The sequence below is a fragment of the Neomonachus schauinslandi genome, chromosome 13 (genome assembly GCF_002201575.2).
Source record: "Neomonachus schauinslandi chromosome 13, ASM220157v2, whole genome shotgun sequence".
In the NCBI taxonomy this organism is placed as follows: domain Eukaryota; kingdom Metazoa; phylum Chordata; class Mammalia; order Carnivora; family Phocidae; genus Neomonachus; species Neomonachus schauinslandi.
The window spans coordinates 67,129,732-67,149,031 of NC_058415.1; the positions used below are offsets into that span (position 1 = coordinate 67,129,732).

Below are 19,300 nucleotides of genomic sequence, written 5' to 3' on the forward strand. Positions count from 1 at the left end.
TGAGGGCATACTAGGTGGCAGGCCCTGTGCTGCGGATACAGATCGAAATGGAGGATTGAGGCCTTTCTGTTTGGGGAAGAACATTTTCAAGCCCACCTCCCCTAGCTTTCTACAGTCTGGATGGTCCCTTCAGGCCAGACTGAGCAGGTTCTAGCTCCCCACCAACAACTATAATTTACTGGTCATTAATTATGTACTGGGCACTTCAAATCTGTTATTTTATCCTCACAACGCTCTGCAAAGTCAGCATTATCAATCTTATTTTAAGGAAGATGAAATAGGACCAGGGAGAGTGACTTGCTCAGAATCACAGCACGATACCCACGAGGGCTCTCTGGGAAAGGTCTACTAGGCTCCACTACCCATGTTTCTGACACGTCCCTACAGGCCTTTCCCATGCTTCCACTGCATCCTCTACCCCAGCCCTTTCCTTGCTCCTGGGCAGCCAGTGTCAGGGGTGCTTTAGATGCGTGCAGGATGGAGAGGCGGCTGATCTATCTCAAGTGTCAGACCTTTCCTTCCCCTGCCCTCCCCACGGGCCCGGCTGCTGGATGCCCAGTGATCCATTGCAAGGCCTGCAGCGATAGCGCGCATGCTGGAGGAAAAATGATGCGGGAAGGAAGGAAAGCTTCAGTCAATGGACCCGCGGCCCTAAAGGGCGAGCACTCCCTGGTTTCTGCCCCTCCCACCCAGCAACGGACACCCTCCGCCCCATCCCGTCCCACGGCCGCGCGCATGCGCAGGGCGCTCCGGGCGCCCTCCCTCCTGCGGGCCGCCCTTTCACCCTGGCAACCGCGGCGCGACGACGGCGCGCGCGCGGGCTGGGCGCGGACCGGGCGGGGCCGGGCGGCGCCGGTGCAGGCTGAGGCTGAGGTTGAGGCTGAGCCGGCGGTGGAGGAAAGCGGTGGCCGCGGGGACGGTATTGGCGCGCCCGACTTCCGTCCGCCTCGCCGCACGATTTTTCGACGCGGTTTGGGGCCCAGCGGACTTCGTCCCTAGCCATGGACTCCCAGAAAGTAAGTGGGGGAAGGAGGCGCGGGGCCGCCGAGGTTGGGGGGAGGGTGGGCGGGGCGCCCGGGGCCGGGTGGGCGGTGGGCGTGCGGGGCTGGCCCGGCCAGGCTGGCTGCGGCGCCGGCGGAGGGCGAGGCTGTCGGGTCCCCCCACCCTCCGCTCCTTTCCCCGTGAGAGCAAAGCGGCGCCCGCCAGGCTGCGGGGACCGCGCCGGGTGACTCAAGCTGGCCTTTGGCCCTGGGCCCTGCCTCCTGAGGGGAAGAAGGGAGCTGTCCCCATTTCTCAGTCATTTTGTGCAGCGCTCTAGGCCCCCTTTGATTCTCGAGCCTCCCCGCATGCGAGCGCGGGTGTATCCCTCCTTAGCAGAAAGCGAGGCGCACGGGGTCTACCTGCTGACGCCGAAGCTGATGCTCCTTTATCGACTCAGCCGTCTTTCTTGGCCCAGTACGTACTGCTTTAGGTCAGGAACCACATCTCGGCGCCCCCCCGCTCCCACCCGCCTCGTGACCCGTTCGGAAGCAGGTCTTGGTGTTTAGTGTTAGTTGAACTGGGAGAAGAGACAGCAGTCCCACCCTCTTCGACTGGTTTGTTGCTAGTCACAGTTACCTTAACGGTTGGTGTGGCCTGTTGTATACTTTCCGAACAAGTTAGGGAGAGGATATACAGAACTAGTAATTTCAATTAAGGAAAAAAAATGTTTCGAGAACATAGCCAGTGTTTTGAATACAATTAGAGTTATGAATATTCAGTCATAATCCCTGTATAGAAATCAACCACCCCTGTTCTCTTTGTTAGATGATAGTAACTGAAGTATAGTATAGGAGGCGAACACAAGTGTTATTAATAATGTAGCAGGGAAAAACAAGGGCATATTCAAGAGGCCATTATTTTCTATTATTAGATGGAAAGCACTGGAAAAACTTACTAGAACAGTGTTCACCTCCTCAAGGAGCACTGGGGACACGGGAAAATCGTGTAGTGATGTGTTAAGCATTGACTATTATAGTATTTTATTAAAGTTCATATGATTTAATTGTATGCGTGCATCTTGAAACTCAATTGGGTATACTCAATTTTCATTTCCATGACTATTAGACATATGTAAAAAATTACGTTTTGTGTATTTTGAGTATATATATGTTTAAAACATCTCTGCCTTGGGGCGCCTGGGTGGCTCAGTCGTTGGGCGTCTGCCTTCAGCTCGGGTCATGGTCCCAGGGTCCTGGGATCAAGCCCCGCATAGGGCACCCTGCTCGGGGAGGGGCCTGCTTCTCCCTCTCCCACTCCCCCTGCTTGTGTTCCCTCTCTCGCTGTGTCTCTCTGTCAAATAAATAAATAAAATCTTTAAAATAAATAAATAAATAAATAAACATCTCTGCCTAAATTGGTAAAACATTTCACAGCTTATTTAACTTTTCAGGTAAAAGTCATATGATAGCTGAATGGATGTTGTTAGTTCTGGGCAAGTGGAAGGGCAGAGACTTGGGTTCCATGCTGCTGTTTACTGGCTCTGTGATACTGAGCAAATCACTTAACTGTGATTAATCTATTTCCTCGTTTATACAGTGAAGTAAGAATATTTTATAGAGTTACTGTAAAAATCAGGTAAAATAATTCGTTATGAAAAAGTGTTTTAAAGTTTACAAAGACAAGGTACTAAAATACTCTCTGTGTTGTAAAATATAATTTTAAAGAGTATTTTAAAATGGATCATCTTATTTTGCCAGGGCATGCATTATCCCTCACTTCAATAAGGACTCAAGAGTTGGAATTTGTGGCTCCTGCAAGGTCCTACCACTAGCCGTGAGACTAAGATCTGAACTTACCTGGTCTCATTCCACACGGTGTTTTTGAGTAGCTGCAAGTACCACGAGCAGTTTCCCCAGAGGTAGCAAAGAATTAGGTGTTCTTTGTGGTAACTTTGAAAATAACCTTCTCAATGTTAGAAAATGTGTTGAACTTCATTTCATTTGTTGGTATCAAATAATATTTCTAATAAAAAACTATTTTCTTCTATAGCTTAAAATGAGAATCTGGTGTTAATGCTTATAACCAATTTATTGCTATGAATTTTAGCATCTTTTTCTCATGAATTACTGCAGAATCAATTCTATACCTCAACTAATAATGAACTGTGTATTTCTTTTTAAGTAATACACCCCTGGCATGATTTTTCTTCCTTGTTATAAAATGTTACAGTGACCGGCGCCTGGGTGGCTCAGTGGGTTAAGTGTCTACCTTTGGCTCAGGTCGTGATCCCAGAGTCCTGGGATTGAGCCCCGCATCGGGCTCCCTACTCTGCTGGAGAGTCTCCTTCGCCCTCTACCCCTCCCCCGGCTTGTGCTCTTGCTCTCTGTCATGCTCTCTCTCTCAAATAAATAGATAAAATAAAAATAAAATAAAAAGTTATAATGAAAATAGTAGCAGGGATGGTACTTTAGTCACTGTAAAGAAAATGGTAAGGTACTGCAAGTGGCAAATGGTGAGGATGGCTTGAATATACACCTATTAGTAAGGCATTGGGATTTGGGCTTTAAATTATTAAGAGCATGGCTTTGGAGCCAGGTCTCCAGTCTTACTACCAACTATGAGCTGAATGAGCTTGGGTAATTTGCTGTGTGTCTTATTTTCCCATCTATAGAATAAAGATAACAATTGTACTTACCTCAAAGGGTTATTGTGAGGATCATGTTAATTTTTAAAAATCCTTGGTGCCTAGCACACATTAAGTACTGTTGGCTCTTGTTATGAATTTCATAATCTCAACTTCAAAATAACTTTCTCCTTTTGTTGATAATTTGTATAACTATTTTTCTAATCCAATCTACCATTTTTAACCTTTGTCCTTAAGTTTCAAAATATGTTTTCTGTTCTTTTATCTGTAATAAGTGATTTCAAATGGTGGTGTCAAAGAAGAGTTGTTAAATCCTAATTGAAAGAGGATTGGGAGTTCTGACTCATGCAGTCTGACAATAGGGGTTAAGTTAACTGGACAGTCTTACAGAAGCTTGATGGTGGCTAGTCAGCAGATGGATTAGCTTGACCAGCTGCTTTTTTGTCTGTGAAAATAACTTGGACTTCAGTGTTGTGTTAGCAACAGAGTAGGGGAGGAAAACATAATTGCCTTGGGTATGTAAGGCATACTGTTGGATACAGAAAACCACAGTATTATCTCCTAGAAATAAACAGAAGGATTTTGTTTATATCGAGTTTCTGGGACACTTTTGCGAACAGGATGTGTTATGGATAGGTGGCTTTGTTTGATACTCAAACCTTTTGATTATGTCCTTAAGTGGTTTTAAGATAAAATCCCAAAGGTTTCTGTACCTGATTAAATGCGTATGTTCAAAGAAACCAATGAAACAACAGACATTTACACCTTTCTAGAATCTTGGCCCTTAGAATTTGAGTTTAAGGTTTTGCACAGGAGATCATTTGTGTTCATAGGGGTTCCTGTTTCCAGGAAAGGTACATGCTGTAGGATAATAATGGTGGAGAGGAAGGGGGAGAGGTTGCCAAGAGCATACATGGTAAATTGTTTGGTTTCTCCCACTTTTTCCTGCATATTCTTTACTTTCTACTTGGAAAGTGGTAGTGACAGGTAAGGGTTGACTACGCAAGACTGGACAAATGTAGACTGGGGAGATTGAACTGAATAGGGGGAGTTTTATTTTTTACTTTTTATTTTTTTCTTCAAGATTTTATTTATTTATTTGACAGAGAGAGACACAGCGAGAGAGGGAACCCAAGCAAGGGGAGTGGGAGAGGGAGAAGCAGGCCTCCCGCGGAGCAGGGAGCCCGATGTGGGGCTCGATGCGGGGCTCGATCCCAGGACCCCTGGATCATGACCCGAGCCGAAGGCAGATGCTCAACGACTAAGCCACCCAGGTGCCCAGAGTAGGGGGAGTTTTAAAGCATGACAAGCTGTAGCAAGTAGCTGTATACACATGGCTTCCTTATCCCAGTTTCCTCCTCTACCCTGGTATTTGCTCTTCTTTTCCTTCATATTGTACCTTAGCAATTCAGAGACCTCCACCATATCCAGAAAACCAACCATTTTCACGTTCCAAAATTACTTCTTCTTCTCAGTCAAAAAAATATTTCCTAAAGAAAGGAAAGAAAAATGAAGTCAGCACCCCTAACCCCTGTGTTGTTCAAGGGCCCTTGATGAGTATTGTTCTGCATCCAGTATTGTGTTAGACTGCTTTAAACCCTCATGATAGCTCATATTCCAGTTGCACATCTATATGGAAAACCAAACTCACAGGCTAACTGACTTCTTCAGGGTTGCACACTAGCAAGTGATAGTCGGAATTTAAGCCCAGTCTTTCTTCACAGCCCAAGCTTTTTTCATTACCACCCTTCTTTCCTGAATCCTTTGTCTTTAATGGTGATATGAGTAATTAAAATTTAAGATGTTAATAGGAATGAATCCCTATAGTTTTTTTTTTTAAGATTTTACTTATTTCTTTGAGAGAAAGAGAGAGAGAGAACGCTCGTGCATGTGCGCAGGAGCAGGGGGAGGGGCAGGGGCAGATGGAGAGGGAGAAGCAGAGCCCCTGCTGAGAAAGGAGTCTGACCTTGGGCTGGATCCTAGGACCCTGGGATCATGACGTGAGCTGAAGGCAGACGCTTAACCGACTGAGCCATCCAGGCGTCCCTATAGACGCTTAACCGACTGAGCCATCCAGGCGTCCCTATAAAGTAGTTTTTTTTTTTTTTTAAAGAAGCTAATTAAATCTAGTGAAAATAGTTGATAGAAAGTAATAGAACATGATTTATAAAAACCCTGGAATTTGGTCTGTCTTGATGCCCTGATAAAATCATTATTTTTCTAGTGTGTGTATATGTGTGTGTGTGTGTGTATCTGTATCCCCTCTCTCCAGCTCTTTTTCTTTTTTGAAGGAGGGTCTTAGCTTTCTAAAGTAGAGCCGTGAACAGGAAAGTACAAGTGGAGTTTTATATACCCTACCCAAATGCAACCGCAGTCATTCCCATGGAATGGATCAAAGTAATCTGGGATATAAGGCATGAGATACCCTCTTCAAAGGACCGTACTGACATACTCTTGATCACTATATTTAAATACAGATATGTTCATTTTTTTGAACTTGGGAGTTTTAAAAAATTGGAAATAACAGTTGAACAACACAGGGGTTAGGGGTGCTACAGTTGCTCCCCGACACAGTTGAAAATATGCATATAACTTTTGACTCCCCCAAAACTTAACTACTAATAGCCTACTGCTGACTGAAATAGTAAACTGGAAGCCTATGGGTAACATAAACAGTCATTTGGCATACATTTTGTATATGTATCATATGTTGTATTCTTACAATAAAGTAAGCTAGAGAAAAGAAAATGTTAAGAAAGTTATAAGAAAAGAAAAATATATTTACAGTACTGAACTGTAGAAAATCCATTTATAAGTACACTGATGCAGTTCCAACCCAGGCAGTTCAGAGGTCGATGGTGAAGCAGATTCATGCATCCATCTTTCTTTCTTTCTCTCTTTTTTTCTTTCTCCTTCTTTCTTTTCTTCCTTCCTTCCTTCCTTCCTTTCTTTCTTTCTCTCTCTCTCTCTTTCTTTTTTTAATTTTAATTTTAACACAGTGCTTCTTTGCAATGCCTGACTGAATGTAAGCAGGATTATTCATGCAGTAAACACATATTGAATGTTTGCCATGGTGATAGATAATCCACTCCAACCTAGGGTGGATAATATTTTAAAGTTGGTAGATTTTATCTCCAGCTTTCTTTTTGTATGTTTTACATTCTCAGTTGGCACTCAGAGCCACAGGGTTCTGATAGAACCTGGTCTTAGTTATTGATACTTGTTGATTGATAGCTAATTATATTTTGAGCTAATTTATAACAAGGTGTTAGCACTGTGTACTTTTGTTACGTTATAAATATAAGTAATAAAAAGTTTATTGTAGGAAAATAGGAAATATAGATAGATGAAAATAAAATGAAAATCACCCATAATCCTGCCACCCAGAGATAACTTGTTTTAACATTTATAGTATTTCATTCCAGTTTTTTACATGTATATAGAAACTTATGAAGACTATGGTATCATGCTATGGTAATACTGCTTTATAGTTTGCCTTTCACTTAATATAAATCTTTTATCGTGTTAGTATTATTCTACACTTAATTCAGAATTCTTTGTATGGATGTATTGCTTGGTTTTAATTTTTTTTAAGATTTTTTATTTTTTATTATATATATAGAGGGAGTACAAGCAGGGGGAGCGGCAGGCAGAGGGAGAGGGAGAAGCAGGCTCCCTGCTCAGCAGGGAGCCTGATGTGGGGCTCGATCCCAGGACCCCGGGACCATGACCTGAGCCGAAGGCAGACGCTTAACCGTCTGAGCCACCCAGGCGCCCCTATTGCTTGGTTTTTAATCAGTACTCTTTGTTGTATATTTATGTTGGTCCCAACCTTCTAGTGTTATAAATAACACTGAGATGAACATCTTGTAGCCAAGTCTCTGGTTATACCTTAAATTATTTACTTAGAATAAATTTAGTAGAAATGGAATTATTGAGTCAATGTTTCTAAACTTTTAAAAATCTTTTGGTATGTATTGCCAAGTTGCCCTTCAGAAGGGTTGTTAGTTTATAGTAACCCCTATCTTCATTCCCACTGCACCTCCCTCAGTTAGATGGTGGGACCTCTGGTTTCTTTGGCTGAATATGAGCTTCCTAGACTTCAGTGAATGGAACAACCAATTCAAAGGTCACTGTGCATGGATAAGGCTTCTTTAGCTTGTCACTCGTTACATTTCTTCAAATCCTAGGTGGGAGGGTACCTCTTCTGTCCTGATGTCTTACAGCTGGGCTCAGGGCTTAAAGGCAGAATTCCCTACCAGGTCTTTTACTAGATTTTTTTCCTGTGGATCACCTCAGTTGCCTCTGTAAATAGGTAGTGTTAAGAGAGGGCATGGCTTTCTACCATCTAGCTATTTATGATGATCAGATTCCTGAATTCCTCAGCAATATATAATTCTCCTTTTTTAGCTCTTCACATAACACCTGAGCAAATACTTTTTTTTTAATTTTAATTTTTTTTTAAAAGACTTTACATATTCATTTGACACAGAGAAAGAGAGCGAGAGAGAGCGCGCTAATGGGAAGCAGCAGAGGGAGAGCCCGATGCAGGACTCGATCCCAGGACCTGAGACCATGACCTGAGCCGAAGGCAGACGCTTAACCGACTGAGCCACCCAGGCACCCCTCTTTTTTTTTTTTTTTAAGATTTTATTTATTTATTGGACAGAGAGAGAGACAATGAGAGCAGGAACACAAGCAGGGGGAGTGGGAGAGGGAGAAGCAGACTCCCTGCTGAGCTGGGAGCCCAATGCGATGCGGGGCTCCATCCCAGGACCTGGGATCATGACCCGAGCCGAAGGCGGACGCTTAACGACTAAGCCGCCCAGGCGCCCCTGAGCAAATACTCTTATTTGTGTTGCCAGAGCTATGGGGAGCTGGTGAGATTCTGGTTGTCTAGCTTATCAGCTGGATAGAACTTTGTGGAATTTAACTCTTGTTACCTAATTCAAAGGAGAAGTCTATGGTGTGGTGTGATGCAAGTGGCATCATTCCTGGTGGCATTAGGATATTTCCCAGGAATGTTGTATCCTGGTTTCATTGATCCCTTTGCTCTGATTGCAGAAATCCTGTGCTTGTTTTGTACACTCCATGGCAGTGGAAGCAGCCTAGGGTCGTATAAAAGTACAGGCAGCTTCCTAGATTTGAGTTGTGACGGCCACTTGATAGCTGTGTGATCTGAGAAAATTTCTTAACTTCTTTAACCTTCCTTTTCCTCAACCATAAAATGCAAAGACTGATAGTACTTCTTAAAAATCTGTTGTGATGATTAAAAAGATACTCCATGTTGACAGTTTAGCACAGTTCTTGGCACCTAGAAGGTGCTTAGTGAATACTACTGAAATTTACCATAAAAATAGTTTGACCCTCTTAAATGGTAGATTGGCTAGTGATATTTGCTGTGATTACAGATTTGTGTATTTCAGCGGTCTGGAATATTAATGTAGAATTTGAATCAGAAATCTCTTGGTGTGAGTAGGTGCTGGTGGGAAACACAGGTGTCAAAGTGTTTCTCTAATTATGACCACATGGTCATGGAGGTCCTCAGATTCAGACTAGCATATAAGCCTGGGTATCATGGTTTTCTGCCACTGGTTCTAAGAACAGGAAGTTTCTGCACCGTAATTTCAGGGGCTGGTTACACTGGATAGTTTTCAAGTAAGTAACCCAAGCTGGCAGTTTTTTGTTGGATGTAGCAGAATTAAGACTCAGCATTTGAATTTGTCATCTTCACATATATTAAGCTAAAACCAGTAGAACCATGCCATTTCAAATGTTGGAAGTCATCATGTTCTCACATGTATAAGATGATATACTTGCAGTAAGGTTGCCCTTGTATCTGGCAGGGTGGTACATGTTACAATTTCTTGATCAGTTCTAGTTTTTACAATCTTGAAGTAAAATCTTAGTCTTTTTGGTGCCCTTAGATATTCTTTTCATGTATCTCTGATCTTTATTTTAGGTAGTACAGTGTAATAATTAAGAGCAACAGACTCAGGAGTCAGACTGCCTTAATTTGAATCCAGGCTGCCACATTTTAGCGCTGAGATCATGGGCAAACTATCATTTAACTTCTCTGTACCTCAGCTTCCAAATTAGAAAATGGGGATAATAATAGTGTCCTACTTCATAGGATTCTTGAGAGGATTAAATGAATTAATTTATGTAAAGAGCTTAAAATGGTCCTTGGCACTTAAGAGTATAAAAGTGTTATTTATTATTTTGCTCGGAGGCTATTGTGCTTTTACTTCATATGATTTATTGTGACTATAAGCGTAACATTAAGCTATGCTCCTTTGAAGAGGGTACCTCATGCCTTGTACATCCCAGCATCCTAGATTTTTGATCCATTCCATGGGAATGATTGCAGTTGTGCTTGGCTGGGGTGTATACTCCCCCGCCCTTACTTTTTTTGGTTTTTGTTAGCATAGCACTTACCTTAGCCTATTTCCCTAGTCAAGTAATTGACTGGCTCAATCTTGATATAGTAGTTTTATTTTTGAGATCCTGGTAACTGTGGATCTTGACCAAAGGATAATGGCTGAGATTGCCTGTGCACCTTCCTTTGGAGATATATGTCCTATATATTTTACTGTGATCAGCAGAATTGGTATTTGGCAAAGCATATCTTCAGACCTATATCACCTAGAACCCTTAGTCATGGCCACCTGAAGTCTTGCAAAATATAATTATGTTGGAACGTGGTGGGAGACTTGAGGTCTGAGATGAAATCTGAGACTCCTGTAGGCATCCTTTCACAATGATAGAATCCCACAGAGCAGATGTCTTCCTTCATCATCAGGGTTTTATAATAACTGAGGCTAATATATATCACACTGAGCTCATTCCATAAATACCTTTTTGGAACTTGTCTTAATGATGGAACTTTTTTTTTTTTAATTTTATTTATTTATTTGACAGAGAGAGACACAGCGAGAGAGGGAACACAAGCAGGGGGAGTGGGAGAGGGAGAAGCAGGCTTCCCGCTGAGCAGGGAGCCCAATGCGGGGCTCCATCCCAGGACCCTGGGATCATGGCCTGAGCCGAAGGCAGACGCTTAATGACTGAGCCACCCAGGCGCCCCAGTGTTGGAACTTCTTTTAACAATACATCATGTATATGTTTTAGAACAGTGCTTATAGGCAGAGGAACTGATAGGTGTGAGGGTTCCCAGGTGGGAAACAAAGCATGTTAAAAATAAGGCTACGCAGCTGGAATGCAGCAAGGAAGAAGAAATCTGGTGTGAGTTGAAGCAGGAGAGGTAGGCAGTGGGAAGATCATGCAGGGTTTTACAGATTATGTAAGGTTGTGTTAACAGGTCATGTTAAAGATTTTCAGTTTTATCCAAGGACCAGTGGAAAGCCACTGAAGACCAACTATTAAGCAGGAAGAGTGATGCTATCATATTATTCTAGCTGCAGTATACAGAACTGGTTATTGGGGAGAAAGAATGGATCACAAGCCAGTTAAGTTTTACAAGAGTGTAAGTTGAGATATGATATGACTAGTACTAAGATAGTAGTAGTGATTGTAGAACTATTTAGGAGGTAAAATTCACAGGACTTGGTGACTACACGTAGAGAACAAATGAAAGGAGAGGATGTAATGATGATGGCCTAGTTTCTGATTTTGCAGCTAGTACCACGATTTGCAGAGATAGAACACTAGAGAAGGGCTCTGGTTTAGTGGGGGACATAATGACATGTTGAGTTTTGAACTGCTTGTGAGACATCCAAGTGGAGATTCCAAGTAAGCAGTTGGATGAAAATGTTCTGGAGCTCAGAGGAGAGGCTCTGTATCTGATGGTGCTCCGATTATGCAGAGCTTACATTACATTCATTGAGGCTTTTGGCTTTGTGCTTCCTCCTCAAGTTCTTTATCATTGCTGTGTCTCCATTATAAAAGCTATTGATTAATTGTGGAGGCCCTAAAGGGATAAAGTGGGGTAGAAAACTCAAAAGGATTATGTATCTTTTAATTCTTTAAAACTTTAAAATTCTTTCTCTAAGTTTCTGAATATAGATACCCTGCCCTGGCATGTTGCTGGCCATATTTAGAAAACACTTTAACAAAATTATGTTGGATTTGATACCTATTCAGCTAGCCTCCTGTTGCATACCTTTTATATATTAGGCACACACTATCCCTGTATACACCTCTTCTCTGAGTCCTACCACCTACAGAAAACTTTAGCTGCGTAGCACATACACAAGCTGGAGTTAAGTTTCAGAACTCAGTTCATGGAATCCTAATCCTTTAGTTTTTATAAGTTTTGGTATTGGTGGTGGTACTTAAATATTTTGGTTACTTGCAGTTTGTTTCCCAGTTCTGCTCAGCTCCAAGTTCCTTAGTTCTTTCTGTCTTCATGCCATTTTCACCCTTAGTCTAGCCAGTCCCTGATCTTGTGAGGACCAGAATGGTTGAAGCCCTGGTCCCCTAGATAATTTATTTCTCATCCCTTCCTGATGAACTTCTACTATAGGAGAATACTAAATGTGAGTTCTTAATTATAGTCTTTTGCAATTGATCATTCTCTCCAGATTAAAGGGCAAGTGGCTTCAGAGCTTCTGGAGCCCTTCAGCAGTCTATCCTTGCAGAACTTTCAGGATACCTTCCTTTTTTCTTAGAAAAGCTTAGGGTAGAGGCAGCACTTTATCTGTATTAGCTACCAAGGTCACATTGGTTGCTTTGGGTTCTGACTCTTAGTCATCTGGATGATCATTTCTTCTGCAGCCATGTTTTCTTTTATTTTTTTAAAAAATTTTATTTATCCGAGAGAGCACGTGAGAGAGTGAGCATGGGGCAGGGAGGGCAGAGGGAGAGGGAGAAGCAGACTCCCTGCTGAGTGAGATCACTACCTGAGCCGGAGGCAGACGCTTAACTGACTGAGCCACCCAGGTACCCCACTGCAGTCATGTTTTCTAATACATTTGGTAGCTGTTAAAATACAGGTGACCTTAAATGCTGAGGCTCCAAAGCCCTCTACAGCTGGCTTGTCCATTTGTATAGCATCTCAGTGGTGTATATTACAGCAAAGGCTCCAAAGCTCTCCTTACCTAGAGACTGGAGTAACACCCCCACCCTGAGAATCTCAGACTTCAGTCTTTGTTACTTTGGCAGTAAGGTAAGCTGTTTTTCTCAGGATGCGGGCCCTTTATTTAGGTGTTCTGTGGTAGACCCTCATTCTGTACTAGAACTCCCAGTGAAGTGCAAAATGTGAGCCATAAAGCGTTTTCTCTTCAAAGAATGAGATGATGTTTCCCTGAAATAGTATATCAGCCTTTAAAGACCTTTCCTTCCCCACCACTTTCTGGGGGAGTATGGTATTTTTAAAGCCTTAGGTAATTCATATAGAATACCATTACCCCAAAAGCTTTAACACACAGATCATAGGGTTTCTTTCCAGAAATATTGCCAGTAACACTTCATGGGCCAATACAAATTGAGAAAGGTCATTTTTCATTTTCTGGTGATAGCAGAATTTTGAATGAATGAAAGGGGAATAGTCTTTACCATTAGATTTTTTTTTTAATAGTCTTTAACCATAAGATTAGCTGTAATCTCAGGATATTATATCTTGGAGGTATGGGGCAGTACCATACACGAAGGATCCTGATGATTAAGTTTGTATAACTTATATGTCAGCTGTCTTCAGGTGCAGCTTTGTTTTTGTCAGATACCAACCTTGACATGGACTTTTAAGTTTTTTCCAACCAAAACCAATGAGCAGTATAAGTTTTACAGGAGAGAAGAGTAGCTTTCTCTTGTTATGGTATTAGAGGGATCCTGAAAGGAGAGCTGCTTATGCCTTGGTTTGTTTGTTTGTTTGTGTGTTTGTTTGTTTTTGAGAGGTGGTAATATTATAATATTACTTTTCCATTTCTAAAGGTAATATTTACATAAATAAAAGCTGAGAAATTAGTGAAATTCTGGTAAAGGAATTTGGTTGTAACATTTTAGCTTATATTCACATACAGCTATTATAATTCAGGAATCTGGCATATGGTAAACATATATAGAAATTCTGGTATTCCAAGAAAAAATTCAGAAAGCTTTTGTTTATTATTAACTGCAAGTTAAGCAGATGTATATAGGCTCTTTGCCCTCCCTGTCCCAGTCTTAGAAACATATGGACTATTTGGATGGTTTAGGCCTCTAAAGCTATGTCCAGTATGGTAGCTTTGAGCCCCATTTGGTTATTGAGCACTGGAAATGTGACTCATTTGAATTGAGATGTGCTGTAAGTGTAAAATACACATCAAATTTTGAAGACCTAGTACCAAAAAGGAAGGAAAGAAGGAATTTGGTAATTGTTAAATTTTGATTACATGTTGAAATAATATTTTGGATCAGTTGGGTTAAGTAAAATGTTAAAATTAACTTCACTTAAGTTTTACTTTTTTGATGTGGCTACTATTTGGCCCTCACTATATTTCTGTTGAATGTTGCAATTGATAAAGGCTATATTCTTCCCTCTAACATTACTGTGAGAACAGAGTCTAATAACTTTCAGTAGGTGGGTAACTTTTTTTTTTTTTTTAAGATTTATTTATTTGAGAGAGGGAGAGAGAGAGAGAGAGAGAGAGAGAGAAAACAAGTGGGGGGAGGGACAGAGGGAGAAGCAGACTCCCTGCAGAGCAGGGAACCTGACTCGGACTCGATCCCAGGCCCCTGGGATCATGACCTGAGCTGAAGGCAGACGCTTAACCAATTAAGGCACCCGGGCGCCCCAGTAAGTAGGTAACTCTTAAGAGTATAAAGGATTTAGCTTGAAAACTTTAATAAAAATTAAAGCATTTAGATGTTTTTGACTATACCCAGTAAATAGCAGGGAGCTTTAAAATGGTAGGAGGCTTCTCATTAAAATGTTTGGAGCTTAGAGGTTACCTAGCTGAGACAAATAGGCTTTAGCTATCTCCAAAGAATTTTTGCTGCAGAATTCCCGAAATACAGAGTTTGTTACTAAATTTAGACAAAAAATAAAAGTGGAAAGCTGTTTTGTACTAGAGAGGTTTTTTGGGTTTGTTTGTTTGTTTTGTTTTGGCTCTGAACTAGTTCTGCCTTTTTTATATACCAATGCTTCATAGTTTTTTTTGTGAAATTTCCTTCAGTGTTTATTGAACTCACATATATCCTGGTGATTGAAATTTAGTTACTGAGTTGAATTCATTGGGCCTAACTCCTCCTTTTCATGGGATAAAATTTCTCCTAGAAGACTTTTCATTTTTACTTTGAAGTTCACGAGTATGCTTAGCACTGGACAGAGCTTAACCTCAAGCAATGATTCTCTATTATGGAAATTCTAACAGTTTTATGTCATGAAGAGTCTTAGCAAACCAAAATTTTAAAAGAATATATAATTTATTGTATGGATATTTCATATGATGGGCAAATTGGTTAGACTTAGAGACAGTATTCTAAAGAGGTAAACTGCATGGATTTTGGAGACAGAGCATAATTTTTAACTTCCTAGCATTTACTACCATTTTCTCATCTGTACCATATGGATGTGGACCCCTGCCATTAGGAGCAATAAAAAGGGAGGCAGCTATAGTCCATTTACCAAAAAGAGCCTAGTCTCTTTTTTTCTTTTTAAAGATTTCTTTATTTATTTTAGAGAGAGAGAGCAGGAAATGAGAGCAAGAGTCAGGGGGCAGAGGGAGAGGGAGAATCCCAAGCAGACTCCTGCTGAGCCCATCCTGGGGCTCGATTTCATGACCCCAAGACCATGACCTGAGCTGAAATCTAGAGCCAAATGCTCAACTGAGAGAGCCCAGTCTTAATTGAAGGTTACTCTACACAGTCCAGTGATTGTGCAGAACCATTTTTACTCTTCTTTTGTGTTTTTAAATAGATATAGAACCAACCTTGGATGAATAACTGGAAGACTAAGTCCACTGCCCTCCTTTTCTACATCTCTGTACTACCATTCTTGCCCCTACAACTATGCCCACTCCTGCCCCAAGTCCCAGCTTCATTCTGCCCCTCTGCTGGTTGTCTTTGTATTCAAATCTTGGTGCACCTGTTTCTGGGAGGAACACCAACAGGATAAACAGCTAACTCTTGGTGTTAATCTTCTTTCATAGCATAATTTCACTGTATTATTATACTAAAATACCACCAGCAGTGAGGATGGGAAGAAATAGTATAGGTAAGTGAATACAGCAGAGAGCCCTAGGCAGCCTCAGGGATGATGATAATACCTCCTTATCTCCAGGGATTCTTGTGAGAAATGAGAACTGTTGTGATTATTTTTAATTTTTTACTACTATAAGGGCTTATGAACATTTATTAAAATATTATCCCTTTATCAGTTTATTTCCTGAGCTCTTTATATATAGCTCTTTATCAATGTCCGATTATATTTTGAGGAGAACCTTTATCACAAAGTGATTTAATAATGTTTATTAAACATTATTTATTATTAAATTATTTACACTTGTAAGTGCTTACAGAAACAAGGCTTGTGCTTCTGGGAAAATTATAAAGTACAAGTACTTGCATTTGATTTTTACTGAAAATACAAGTACCTTGTATGGATTTTGCTATTACTACCCATGAAGAGTTACTGAACAACTAGACCTGTGCTGTCCAATATGACAGTACTTGTCACATGTGGCTATAAAAAGTGAAAATAATTAAAGTTAAAAACAATAAACTGAGTTCCTCAGTTCTGTCTACATTTCAAGAGCTCGTTAGCTTCATATAGCTATTGACTGCCATTTTGGACAGCCTATATAGGATATATCCATCATAGCAGAAAATTATATTGTACAGCACTGAGCTAGAGAGTGTGGGATGATTAAATAACCAAGTGCTTTATTTAAATAGGAAGCACTATCAAAAAGTCTGAAGTATTTGCTACAAAAATTACTTAACTTATTTATGAGTTTACAGCATCTGTAAATATTGCAATGAATATTATAATTTTAGCTACAAATTTATCTACGTTCATATTTCTAAAGTGTTTTTTATTTTTATAAATAAATAAAATGTCAACTTTTACTGCCTCTTTGTTTTTCTTCCTTATAGCCTAATATCATATTAGAAAGTTCCATTTGTTTTTGCAACATTTAAGGATTTGGTTTTATTCCTTGGCCCTGGCCCTGTGACCTAAAATAATACTATTAGTATTAAATAATATTGATCATCTTCAGTATGAACGGTATGGTGGTGAGTAAAATGTACCCTAGAAATAAGAGGTTGTAAAACAGCACAAATACATATCCCATCTTTTGTAATTATAGGCCTTTGGAAATTTAACAATGAGAAACTTTACATTTCTCCTCTTATATGGTTTGTTTAGAGAATTGTTACGGTTTATAACTCTCTTATTAAAATATCATAATGCTAAGTGTTTTTCTTGTTTTAATCCTAGGAAGCTCTACAAAGGATCATTTCAACCCTGGCAAATAAAAATGATGAAATTCAGAACTTTATTGATACACTAAATCAAACACTAAAAGGAGTTCAGGTATTAATCTTTTTAAAAATGTTTGTGTAATATGTCACAGTGAATGATTGTTGGGCCAAATCAAAAGTATAAATATACTACATTAACTCTAGATTATAAATTAAAGGAGGTGAGAGGAAGGTTTTTCTTTTATTTATTTAAATGCATGTGCTTTTTTTTTTTTAAGATTTTATTTATTTGAGAGAGAGAGAGCGTGCATGCACAAGTGGAGGGGAAGGACAGAGGAGAGGGAGAAGCAGACTTCTGGCTGAGAAGGGAGTCTGATGTGGGGCTCGATCCCAGGACCCTGGGATCATGATCTGAGCTGAAGGCAGACACTTAACCAACTCAGCCATCCAGGCGCCCGCCTCAAGAGTAAGGTTTTTAAATGGTAGATAAATAAAAATGTTTTCCTTACTATTTCTGTACTGTCAGTGGAAAGGTCAAATAGTAAGGAAAGAAGAAGACTGCAATAGTAGTTGGTAGGGAATATTATAGTGCTCACTTTTGACCCTTTCCATTGTAGATTTGTCTTTTGTAATTCCAATTAAGAACAAATTATATTTTTTTGGAGTACTGGGAAGTTAACCATTTCTTTTACAATAAATAGTAGTGGAAGGAAAATGTGGATGGTAAGAGGTCTGCTTATAGAACTGGAAGAAAGTAAAAAATAAAAGTAAAAAAGTGCCTAATGAGAAAGAGGAATACTTAAGGAAATGGTCCCAGGTTTGGGGAGATAATCCATACTGTATATAATCGAATGTTGATGAATATGCCTTAGTGAATTTAATGGTCATTTTTTGGTGAAGTAAACAAGATTTATAGGACACTTGTTGACAGTAAATCCTTTTCTGTGGTTTTTGTTTGAACCTAGGTTATTGCCTGGGTCTTGGCCTGTTAAACCTTATGGTCCTTGTATTTCCTTTACTTCTGATTTTGTTGTAATTGAAGTTAGTTGATTAAGATCTTCACCACTTTAACTGTCTTTCCCAAACTATTTTACTGGAAAATTTGGTGAATCTATGAATCTACTGTCTTTAAATAAGCAAAGCTCGTTGTCCTAAGGCTCTTGATCTATATATAAGAGAATCATCACATTTGACATCTGGAAAAAGACTGTGAACTAGCCCAAACTATTTTTCTGGTTAGTAAGTTATTAGTATTCTACCTTAGAATCCAGAAAAAAAATAGAGGGGGAATTTAGCTACATTCTTGTCCCTGGAGATGGGAGCATAAGAGGTAGTAGGCAAGAGACTGTAAGGATGTGCCCATTGGTTTGAGTAGTCCATTCTCTTTTTACTGATGAGTAAACTGAGGTCCAGGAATTTAAGTGGCTTGTCCGAGGTCACACTGTTACTAAGTGGTTAATGCGAGATTTGACTTAGGTCCTTTGCCTACCAGACTGCACATTTCTTTTGCCACAGCTTGTTCTTTATCACTGTAAGTCAATTAGTAAAATGATTAACACCACTTTTGGTAAGACTCCAGTGAGTTGATGTCTGGCTTTTATAAAAATTAATAAGCAAAAGGGGCACCTGAGTGGCTCAGTCGTTAAGCTTCTGCCTTTGGCTCAGGTCATGATCCCAGGGTCTTGGGCTCGAGCCCCGCATTGGGCTCCCTACTCTTCTGGAGAGTCTGCCTCTCCCTCTCCCAGTCCCCTGCTTGTGTTCCCTCTCTCGCTGTATCTCTCTCTGTCAAATAAATAAATGTTTAAAGAAAAATTATAAGCAAAAGATTGGTTTATGTTATTACAGTAGATTCTACATATTAGTTCTCTTAACCAGTGCCAATTCTCTGAATTGAATGATTCATCTAAATTGAAAAATGCCTGGGGTGCCTGGGTGGCTCAGTCGTTAAGTGTCTGCCTTCGGCTCAGGTCGTGATCCCAGGGTCCTGGGATCGAGCCCCACATCCGGCTTTCTGCTCAGTAGGAAGCCTGCTTCTCCCTCTCCCACTACCCCCTGCTTGTGTTCCCTCTCTCGCTGTGTCTCTCTCTGTCAAATAAACAAATAAATAAAATCTTTTAAAAAAAATTGAAAAATGCCTAACATAATTTCTTCTGTGTCATAATTGCTGCAAGTGTGGGATATTGCTCATCTAGAGATTTCACACATATTTTAAGTTATTGTTGAAATACCAGCATCTTGCTTAATTGAGGCAGTGAGGAACTCTGAGAAGTCAGCAGGCTTGAAATGCTTTATTGATTCTACCTCCGGTAACTA

General features: G+C 40.4%; 1 protein-coding gene across 1 annotated transcript in view; it reads left to right on the forward strand.

Moving 5' to 3' along the window:
* Positions 1–880: 880 nt before the first annotated feature.
* Positions 881–19,300, forward strand: part of FSD1L (fibronectin type III and SPRY domain containing 1 like) — a 60,163-nt gene continuing 41,743 nt past the window's right edge. The window contains exons 1-2 of the mRNA XM_044920561.1: positions 881–1,016; positions 17,004–17,099. Of these exons, the coding sequence (XP_044776496.1) occupies positions 1,002–1,016; positions 17,004–17,099 (111 nt within the window). The 5' untranslated portion in view covers positions 881–1,001. The remainder of the gene's footprint in view (positions 1,017–17,003; positions 17,100–19,300) is intronic.